The sequence below is a fragment of the Euprymna scolopes genome, chromosome 2 (assembly GCF_053919585.1).
Source record: "Euprymna scolopes isolate OS-2025 chromosome 2, ASM5391958v1, whole genome shotgun sequence".
Lineage (NCBI taxonomy): Eukaryota > Metazoa > Mollusca > Cephalopoda > Sepiida > Sepiolidae > Euprymna > Euprymna scolopes.
The window spans coordinates 11933145-11945261 of NC_136483.1; the positions used below are offsets into that span (position 1 = coordinate 11933145).

The window sequence follows — 12117 nt, forward strand, 5'->3', positions numbered from 1 at the left end:
TTATCATATGATAAGCCATCATTAAAGGATCTTAAAATGATTGACTAAATTTAGAAAAGACTGACTAATAGAAATATGAAAGATGTTGAGATTCTCTCCATGGATGTCCATATGCAGATCTCATGAAATTGATCCTGAATTTTTGTCTTTCAGGTATTGACAGCTTATCAACATCTCTGAAAAAATGCCAATTAAATTACGGAACAACGCACTCCAAATTGCCTCATGTGCTCTCAAATTGTCACAAAGAGTACATACTTGCTATCAGTAGACGTCAGCTGTTATATGAATACATGTCGTTGGATCCATGTCGGGAAGTTCACAAGTCGAGCAAACATTCGCTTGTTGAGGACCACAGCACCTCTGATTCTGAATTGCTTGACCTGTCTGATAGTCAGTCAACTCCAAAAGTTAAACAGGACAAAAAACGCAAATGCAGACTTGGGGAAACGCAGTTCCTGTCTTGGCAGAACCGTTACCAACCACTTACAGAGGAGAATCTGAAAGGGATCCAACCAAACAGATGCGCGGAGATCCTTCATCCGGCTGAAACCTGCCTGGTCATGATAGACATCATCCACAATGTGTGCCTGCTAGACGTGAATCAGACGTCTGCCTCGAAAGTCGTCTCCATCTATCTGCTGCCCGAGCTCCTGGATGGCTTATCTCGGTTTCATGACATGTTTCATGATCCTGATCCTGAGGTGTGGACAAAAGAGATGCTTGCTTATATCATGAAGAATTTGATCCAGTTGGTGTTCATGCTAAGTAACATTGCCGCCAAGCAGCAGAATGGATCCAGTATCCTAATCCGCACTAGGATATTTCCCAGTCTCCTCTATCTGGCACATGATCTGCTGGATGAGGACATTGTCTATCCAGACCAGGTAGATTGGACACAAGTGTCTGAATTGGGCCACATTAAGATGGTACTTGTGTCTGACTTGATGAGCGGGCTTGTCTTGTGTGCCACGGAGATGTTCCAGACTGTTCCATTGAATCCGGTTTTCATCAATAATGCGCTGAGGATCATGCGTGTTTTTAAGGAGGAAACGGGCTTCGACATGTTGGAACTCATTATTTCGTGGCTAGATTCAGAAACTTTTCCAAACAATCAGTGCAAGAAGTTCCGACCAAAGGAGAATATTTTGAAAGTTATTAATGGATTGATCATTGCGATGAAACGCACAAAAGTCGGCTACATCCATGCACTGACCTGTATGAAGAGGAAACACCGAAAATGTGTCTACACACACTGTTTTGATCACCATCATGATGTCCTCGGACTGGCCTTTAAAAAAGTCTCCTGCCAATACAAACCGGAGATGTCCGTTGATATCTGCCTCGTAGCTCATTGGTCACAATTCTTGCTTGATATACTTCCAGTTTTAAAATCAAAACAACTTCAGTTGCAAACTTTCACGTTGTTTGTCACTTCCGGTATCTGCTGCTGTCTCGGAATAGAATCTATGTTGTCTAGTTTTTATTCGTCACTTCCGATGTTGTCCCCAGCTGTCAAAAATTATGCACTGGACATCATGAACAAAATGCTACTGGAGCATCTCTCTGGATCACGGAACATTCCATTAAACCAGAGCAAGAATGAAATATGTCAGCTGTGTGAGGACAACCTGTCCGATGATCTTCCGGGCAAACCACCACGAATAGAACTAGATGCAACGCCTGAGAAACCCCTTCTTGAGGCTCATGACAGTGGAGTTTCTAGCAGCGAAGTCTCATCAGAAGATTTCAAACTACATTTGCCCAAGGAACTGTTTTCAAGGTGGGGGTCACTTGCTAAGATGCGGGACATTCTGTATTCCGAGGACAGCCTCACAGCATCACTTCTCTCAAAACACTTACTTATTCTTGCTGTCAACGGAAGAAAAGAGATTAAGCAGGAGCTATACTTTTCCGTCTATTATCCGATCTTAACCGAATACTGTAGATGGAAGACTTCCACTGTAAACATGTTTGTGAACAACTCCAACATCATCAAATGTCCAGTAAGTCAATCGGTTATTATGAATTGCCTTTCGGCTTTTCCTTACCTCCTACAAGCAGAATCAGTGATGAGCACTTTTCTAACAAGGCATGGTATTGAGAAACTTTGGATGATCCTTGAAGATGATAGTCTGCAGGAACTCGTCCTGCACGTCTTTGAAGTTCTGATCATCTCTGATGAGGAGATTCTTTTGGAGAATCTACTGAAGGAAACCCGGACGTCTGAAAAATTCATGGATGAAAACAGCCCAATGTCGGACTTTTCTAATGATGATGACATTGGATCCAGCGGCAGTACCGTTATTCGATCATTCCTCAAAATTCTCACAGAAAAAATAAAAATGCATGGGACATTAATTAATATCATTCCAGAGATGATGAGTACTTGCGAAGATTCTAACCATCTTTCACAACAAAACGAAAATAGTGATGACAATTCTCTAAAAATAGCCAAAGAAAGATGCACTCCAGAGTTTGGGCAAGGCTCAGAGGCTCACTTTGAAGGTGTCCATATGTTCAATGATAACGAGCACTTCAAATGGTTTGCTCTACTGACAAACTTGTGGAGGACATGTCAGGTGCTGCTGCTTAATAGTCCCAGTTTTCTGATGCAGTTTAAAAAGTCAGAGTGCTTTAGTTTAGCAAAGGATATCCTCTTCCATATTATACCTCAGCTGACAACCTATGCCCAAATAAGGAAGGAAGATGGAGATTTTACCTGTCAAAATAGCAACGTTAAATCCCAGGATTCTTCAGACTTTAAGAATGGTCAGACAGTGTCGCTATTTCAACAAATGCTCAATTTGATGGAGTCCGTATTGGTGGCCTGCATCGTTTGTTACATGCCAGCATTAACAAACAAGGTGAGTAGTCACCTTTTTTCTTTTTTACATTTAAGTAAAAAATTATTTTTGTTTAAAATTTAAAACTAAAAATTTGCAAATTTATTTCACAGCTTTTGCTTTTTGATGTTGGTAACTAAAAACTTTTAATCTTTGTAAATAGAAATAATAAAAATAGTATCACCTGTTGAGATAAGAGTATGTTCTAATTTGCAGAGTTAACAAAATAGTATTACACGTTTCATTAAAATAATGGATTGCAAATGAATGTGGATTGAATACTTAGAAAGTTGTTTAAAAATATTTAAAAATTAGCTGACCCGTGTCCAGTGTTGTCTGGGAAAGTAAATTACCTCAAGAAATTTTATACCTAACCATGAACAATTTAGCGCAAACTAAAATAAATGTTAAAAGCAGACTCCCATAATTTTCTGTTATTTTTTGTTTTTACATATTATTAATAGCATTGTCACAAGCATTTTAAAAAATTTTATGCAAATCTACTATATATTATTTGGATTGCAGTAATTCCCCTCTGGACCAAAGTAGGTTTTCAACAACACATGCCACATACAAATTCGATATATCTACCCTGACAGCCACTATCTTAAGTAGCTTATGACCACCATTTCTGCCACATTCAGTTGTACTAATAAATATTATGTCCACTGAGAATCACCTTCACAATCGCCACATCTATAGAGGAAGAAGTTCCTATTTTTCTCTCTCTTTATTTAGTGCTCTCACCATTACCACTTGACACTTCTACATTTTCTAGTAATACACACGGACGAAAAAAACGCTTTTGATAATCACAGATTTCAAGGTAGTTCTACTAAAATAGCCATATTTTTTAAACCAAAGCACTTCAAGTCTTCAAATTACTACTGTTTTGTTCAGAAATGATTATACTTTCAAATGAATTAATAAATATGAATGTACTTTATATATTTTAAGAGTTTTAAGCAAATAAAGTGATAAAAATGTGAACATCATAAAATGGCGTTTTCGGTAAGGTTTTATAATGACCCTCCCTGTTTTCTAAAGGCCCGTACCATGATTGTATGAAGAATTTCGTTATGAAATTTGGAAACCAATCAGGAGAGGTGTTAATCTTAATACTGTCAAGTGTCCGAAATATTTTTGACCATTTCTTTTTTTTGTTGTGTTAAAAATAAGACTTTAATATGACGAGTATCGAACATTTTGAAAAAAAAAATTTTCATCGGACACCTACTAGTAAATAAATCATTCTTTTTACTATCTTTATCAATTAAAAGTATTATTTTATGTTGAGTAGGACCGCGGTAATTGATAATAATTTAAAAGGACCTACCCGAAAAAAATGTTTATTTTTCGAGTTTGGTCAAATTAAGTTAGTATTAGTAGCAGCAGTTGTAGTATTAGTCATAGCACAGTATAAACAACACACGTTCTTTCATTTTTATTCACGAACGAATTAAGAAAAGCATGAAAATATGAATATAAATGGTCTGATATGTTTAATTAGAGAATGTTATCAGAATAACATTAGTTTAGAACTATTCAGTTTTCAGAATGTATAATAACAACAATCCCAACTAATTCAGCATTATGAATCCATTATAATTTCTCACATTTCTGGTCAAATTTAAGAACATGGTTAAAAAAACAAAGTAAACTTTTGTAGATATATAGCTTGCATGCACTTTTATTCATTGCATTAGTTTTGAACAGCGAATTAAAACAATGTTTTACTGTGAACAACCTCAAATGTTTTTTTTTTCAAAATCAAAAGATGTATGAAAATCTCGTTTGTATTACTATACACATAGATTTGAAGAAGTTGTCAAAAAACAAATATATGACAAATAAATGTTATCAAAGGCAAGATAAGTTACTTTTCTACCTAACTGGATGTTTTTAGTGTTTATATTTAATGTAACATGTTTATTTAGCTCGAAAAACATAGTTTACCGATGTATTCGAAAATTTAAAATGGCGGCCGACTCTCTCTTTGAGGCGGTAAGTTTGGGAAAATGGATTATAAATAAAAATAAAAAATAGACAAAATACTGTTAGAAACTCACTCAATATATGTTACCGTAACATAGGCGGATATATATTCGGCGGGTTTTTAACAGTATTTTATCTAGTTTTTTATTTTTAACTCATTTTCCGAAACTTACCGCGTGAAAGAGATAGTCGGTTGTCATTTTTAACTTTCCAATACATCGGTAAGCACTGTATGGTTTTCGAGCTGAATAAACATGTTACATTAAATAAAAACATGCTTTGCATAACATTTATTTGTTATAATTTTATTTTTTTTATTTTTTATTTTTTGGACAACGTTTTCGACCTCTGTGGCAAGTAATACAAACGCACAAATAGTGTTGACTGTTGAGCATTTCCAGAGAACAAGACAAATGTCAGTTGACACTTAAATATTTGAAGTCTTGGTAACGACTTAAAAATAAATAGTAAAACAAAATACTGTTAGCAACCCACCTACTAAAGTTATGTGTGGCAAGTCTCCTCCTAAAACACTCTTTAACCCTAACAATAACACTAAGTTCGAGTGGCACCCCCCCCAACAAAATACCTCTGTAAGCCACATACAAGCGTCTAAAACAAACAAACAAACAAACAAAAAATAGATCCTTCCTTAAAGAAAAATGCACATAAAAAATGAATTGGTTAACTGCCCTAAAATGCTGGAAATGGTGAATTATTTTACATTACATTTTTGTGAAACTAACCGCCCCCCCCCCTCTAATATTGTTTTTGTTTCTGTCAAGTCTTCAGTATGTTCCCACATAATTTTCCTTAGCCCTACAATTAATTCAAAGTCCGAATGGCAACCCTCCCCATATTCCCATTGCATAGAAACCCTCTTAAAACCACACATAATTGTCTTAAAAAAAATAAAACAAAAAGCATACAGGATTTATCTCCCATAAAAAAAAACAGTTAACTGCCCTAAAACGCCTGAATGACCTGTAATGGGGAATTATTTTACATTAAATTCTAAAATAATTTGTTTATCTTTCATTAAAGTTTTTCATGGCATTTCATACATAATTACCTAAAAAGGTAGAATCACATTTTGGAAGGGTGGTCAGAAGGGATTGGGTGGGGTTAAACAAAAGGTGTTAGTCTACAATAATACCAAAGAAATATTGCAATATATTCATTTTTAAATGGTCCTATGTTTAGATTTAAGTTTTTTGTACGTAATGCACATTACAATTCAATTTTGAGTTCTCCAACTTCTTTTCTATTTATGGATACATGGCATTTTTAAGGAATTGCAGCATATTTATGCACATTTACTGCAGATTATTTGGAAACCATGAACTTTTGGATATTTTCAGTTGCATATTCTGATTCCTTGTACAAAAATACACTTATACGGTAAATTTCATTGCTTAGTCTTGTGTTTTAACAAAGATATGACATTTTTACTGAAAAAGTAGTGTAAAAAATGTGACAAAACGCATATGGTCTTAAAAAGGGGAAAATATCCAAACGTTTGAGGCACAAAAATAGTCATAACTTTCTTAATTTTAATCAGATTTTTAAAATTTAAAAAGATTCTTTCTTAGCTCATCAAGCTCTTTCTATGTATACCATTATTGAAATACTTTAAGCTATTTCAATTTTTTCATGTGTATTGCTACATTTTCTTACCCTGCTGAGCTTTAACCACAATTAACTGGTTATTACATACATATACATAACATAATCTTTCCTTTACACTCTACCTATTTAATGAATTCTCTCCAGCATAATTTTGCTTACTTTGATTGGCTGAACTCTGACTATTCTAATATTACGGATTAACAACTCTCCCCCCTTGATAAACGAACATTCAGTATAAATGTTAAATGGTGCCAGTCTCACACATAAATTGCCAAACACAATTATGGTATAGTATCTCGCCTTGAGCACTTTGAGCATTTCGTTGGCTTACATTATGTAGGTTTTCTTAAACATTTGCACTCCACTGCAAGGAAGAGTTTGGCAAACTTAACTGATCGGGATTTCTGTAAGTCACTTGCCCAGTAAATGCATACGATACAAACAAACAAGGATTTTTAAGCTATTAGGTCACATATTTTATCTATTTATTAATTTATTTTTCTCCGGTTATTTTATAAAAGTCATTATAGTTCCTGTATGCACAATTACTAATTTGTTACCATTTTTACTAAATTACTTATTTTACTTTGACTACAATGATGACGCCATCGCTGATGAAACATTCTCCTTACTACACATAAACAAACTATGTTTGTCAGGATTAATACTAGATTATGACATACACTTCTCGGATTCTTTCTTTAAGGAATGCATAAGGCAGTGACAAAAAAATTATTCAGACACATTTGCATAGATTTAATTAATTTAAAACAAATGACAATAACACAATTATCCAACAGACCAAATAGGCCAAATATTCATTTATTTTATTTCTTCTCCTTTCCCTTTTGTTTTAGTTCCGGTACGTTACACATAAGCAAGCTTTGATTCTTAGTATTTATTTACGGCAATATTTTTATGCACTTTATCAGATTTTTTCTTTTAGTGATGCAACAAGCGGCGAGCATAAAATATTAGCACAGATTTGCATAGATTTAATTATTTTAAAAGGAAATTCCAACAGGAAAACTCTTATCCAACAAAACCTAAAAGGTCACATATTTATTAGATTTTATTACTTTTAAATAAATGCCAACAAGAAAACGCTATTTTAGCAAATAATTCATTTATTAGAGGATTTATTTTTTCCTTCATTGTTCACTGGTTGTTCAGCATGCAAAGGGTGTTTATCTTTTCGGAATAAACACACTCTGCAGGTTGAAAAACTACTGCACATTGACTGAAATAGTAATTTGTTCTTACTAAATTAATAACAGGGACATCTTTTCTAATAACTGCATAGATGAACTAAAATAAATACTAAAATTAATGCAGCATTTTTTTTTTTTTTTTACAAGGTAGTCATCACTTATCAAGGCCCAGAAGCCATTCCGGGATAAGGGTTATTGCGTGTACAGTACGTTAGTATTAGAGATTTGATAAAGTGTCTTATCCTTGTGGCCATGTCACTAGTAAAGGTGCTGGAGGTAAACGTTTCATCTGCCCCATCCTACATATATATTATTATGAATGCGAACAAAAAATAATAAAAAACATTCATGAAATACAACTGAAACAAATGAGCCCTGGGTTCGGTACATTTTGCTGAAACAGAAAGAATGAGGAGACTCTTTCGAAACCCAGAAAATGTACAATAGACGAACGAACAACATATGAAAGTAACGAAGATACGACACACAATGGTAACGTTTCAAAGTTAAATTTTATTACAAAAAAATAAACTATGGTAGGAGGGGGTGAGATTAAATGAAATTAAAAAAAAAACAAATTACGAGGGTGTGGAAGTCAGATCTTAATCTACTATCTGAAAATGCAGACGAGAAATATATCGATATAAAAAAAATATATATGGGTATTTTTGCTGATGAAACCACACTCTATAATAGGCATGTAGGGAAAACAAATGAGCACATATCTAAGGCAATGGCGGAAACCCTAGAGGAAGACCTCCAGTCTGTAGTGGAATGGGATCAAAAATGGATGGTAATGTTCAATGCTGTCAAGACTAAGCTCGTTTCCTTCAATAATTACAAGAAACGTTCTCAACCACCAATAACTATGGCTAAAGATACATTACTTAAAAGTACTTCTTTCAAACTCCTCGACTGTTCACAGGGAACATGAGTTGGAATATACATTGACAGCATTGCCAAGGCTGCTGTGAAGAAGGTTGGCTTTCTCTACTGTGCTAGAAAGCTATTTACGCCTAAAAGTATCCTGTACCTCTACAAGGCCACAATTCACCCATGTATGGAGTATTGTTGTCATATTTGGATTCATGCATCTGCTACTAGTCTCCCAATCCTGAACAGGGTTCATAAAAGAGTCGCCAACCTGATAAGTCCTGAGCTGTCATCTAAGCTTTAACCTCTGTCTCACCGATGAAATGTTGCATTCCTCTGCTTGTTTTACAAGTATTTTAATGGTGGATGCTCCAACGAACTACAAGCATGTGTACTTACTCAACATAAATACCCCCGACAAGCAGCAAAGTCCCACCCCTACAGAGTAGAGATCCCTAGATGTAAGAAACCCTTCTACTCTAATAGTTTCTTCCCCAGAACTGCTTGACTTTGAAATTCTCTTCTAGGTTCCTGCTTCCCCAACTATACTGACATGCAGAAGTTCAAGTGTAATGTGAACAGACATTGTTCTTAACTCCCTAACTAGTATCTCTGCAACTTATGCCCCGATAGTAGCCCCCTGCATCAAAGTGGCACTGTGCCTTGTTTGGGGCGAAAATGTGAAAAAAAAATGCGTGTGTGTGTGTCCACACTCACTAGGAGTTTTTATACAGGCCATCAAAAATTTCTCTTTGATTAGAATCTACGTATCAGCAAGTCTCCCAAGATTTCCAGTACTCCCCAGCTCTTTTGATAACATTTGCACTGGAATTTGCATTATCACTACAGCTGTTTACCATCAGTGGAATTTGAATTGCAATAAGTCTTCTCAATGTCCCAGTCATTTTCACACTCCTCCAGCATAGGTCTGATGAGTGCTTTCTTTTCTTGGTCTTTCCATCCTCCTTGACCCTTCACGACAATTGGGTGTGGTGCTAGTTGATGCTGACACTTGTTTTTTTTTTTATATATAAATGTAAAGGGAACAAAAGTTTTAATAAATTAAAAAAAAATATGATAGCCCTAGTAGTACACTATTAGGATATTGGATAAACTTTGTGTTTTTAAAATTTGTATTAGGAATATAAATATATGTACACACACACACACACACACACACACACACACACACACATGTATGTTTCTAAGATAAAAATTAATTCTTCACCTTTGACAAATAATGTATAACCTTATTGAAAAAATAAGATGTTAGTAAAAATTTTTATTTGAATATTTCAAACAATCCTTCACCCTTTTATCAAAATTTTTTTTTATTAAAACTGAACATTTTTACTTATGCACAAGACTTCTACCTCTAGACTGGTTGCGCAACCAAGGCTTGCGAGTATAATTTATCCTACTATTTACTGTATAACTGAGTCTTATTGGAAGTGGGCATTTTTTTTGTGACACTATCATTAAAAGATTGTCAAACAGGATTAATGATCCCCCGTCTGATTTGGTTTTTCAACAAAGCCATCCTGTCCTAGCGTATTGCTTGTATTGTCGTTATTATCCCAAAATGGTCACCCATTTGGTACTGGCCAGACTCAATGTCGCTTAACTAATGAGAACAGGTGTGTCAACCTGATTATGTTGAAACCATTATAGCACAATGAATATCTTGAATATATGCTTATATGTGAATGGCAACGTGGGATTCTCTTAGAATTTTGCTGATTTCAGGAGTTTGTAAATTAAAAAGTTTTTTTTTTATTAATTTCTTTTGATACATTTTTTTCTCATCACATGCTGCTCGCTTGACAGATTTAAGTTTTCTTTTTCCTTTCTTGTGAACAAAAGCAAATTTTGATCACAAGATTTTTTTTGTGTCTATCACCCCCCACCCCCTACCTTCCTCTTATACACTAGCACATTTCCTTCATTGCTCGACTGATCTCGAATAATAGAAACAAAATGAAACAGGATCCACATTATTTTTTATTCTTATAAATCTACATTCATTACTGTAGCACTGTGACTCATTTTTCTTTAAATTGTTGTTGTTGGTGGTGGTGGTAGGGGTGGGCTTAATGATAGGCTCACTGGACACTGTAACCATTGTAGCACAGCACACTCTTTCCTGACTTCGAAATTTAGTGGGTGATAATCTTTCCTCCCTACAGTCTTTTGCTCACAGAAGAAAAGTTTCTACTCTTTATTTCCACGGAAGGTACTCGACTGAGCTCCAATCTCTGGTTGTCCATTGTGAAAACAACAACTCGTCTTGTTACAACCACTGAAAGTAATTTTATGAATACCTGGAACTAATGGAACTTTCCAGAAACTGTTTGCTTGTGGAATCTAATACCACAGGACTACTTTCCAGCCAACTACAGCATGACCGTTTTTAAGTCCAATGTTGACAAGCTCTTTTTAACCTGCCCTCAAATTTTAAAGCCTAAACCCAATCCATCATCTGCAATCCTCATGGTGTTAGTCTCACCATTCAACTGACAAACCATTAACCCTTGTTCTGAAGTGGTTTTTGGGCCTTCATGACTGATACCTCCTTATATATAAAAAAAGCATGACAGATAAACGAAAATGCTAATTTAAATTGAAGTATAATTGAAGGACAAAGAATAAACCATTATTCAAATTTGTCAAATGAAAAGTTTAATGTCATAAAAATTTAGTGTAATAAAAAGCTAATGATAAAATGCATGAATAAAATTTACTTTTCACTTCAAACAAGGCACAGTGCCACTTGGAATGCAAGGGGCTACTATTTGGGGTTGTGTCTAACAGGTGACTGTGGGGAGCTGAATATCAAGATGTCTATTCACATTACATTTAAACTTTGCATGTGTGTACAGTCAGGGAAGCAAGAAACAGGAAGGAATTCCAAAGTGTAGCAGTCCAAAGGAAGAAGCTATTAGAATAGAAGACTTTCCAACATCTACGAACCTCAACAGTGCAGGGGTGGGATTTTGTTGTTTGTCGGGTTAGTCAGAAATATGTATGCCAAAGAGGCACAAGTGCTATGAGTTCATCAGAGCACATTCCATTAAAATACTTGTAAAACAGACACAGGGGTTCAACATTATGGCAATTGAAATTGAACAGTTGGCTAATATTGCAGGACCTATTAGATTGAAGACTGCTTTTTGGACTCTAAGATAGAGAGAAACTAGTAGTAGAAGCATCAGCCCAAATGTGGCACCACAATACCCCATGAATAGTGGTTTTGTAAATGTATAAGATACTCTCAGGTACAAGTAATTTTCTAGCATGGTATAGGAGAGTTATTGTTGGAAGGGATAACAAAAATTATGTAGTTGCAGTAGTTTGTGTTATTCCGTCAGTTATTGACACAGCTGAGCTGGAGCTCCACTGCATCCAGGCTGTACACTTCATACAGAGGTCCAGTCCACTAGACAATTGAGGTTGGGACTAGGGTAGCCTTGTATTGGTGGTCGGTCAGGTATCTTTTCCAGCCAGATGTCCAGTTGTTTTTTGAAAGTGTCGAGGGACACTCTTTATATTTCTTATTGCAGCTA

At 35.2% G+C, this 12117-nt stretch overlaps 1 protein-coding gene across 3 annotated transcripts in view; it reads left to right on the plus strand.

Annotated features, from left to right (window-relative positions):
* LOC145288529 (lysosomal-trafficking regulator-like) overlaps positions 1–12117 on the plus strand; it is a 402321-nt gene that overhangs the window by 196538 nt on the left and 193666 nt on the right. For all 3 annotated transcript variants that reach the window (XM_080136335.1, XM_080136336.1, XM_080136337.1), the window contains exon 5: positions 154–2867. In XM_080136335.1, the coding sequence (XP_079992461.1) occupies positions 154–2867 (2714 nt within the window). The remainder of the gene's footprint in view (positions 1–153; positions 2868–12117) is intronic.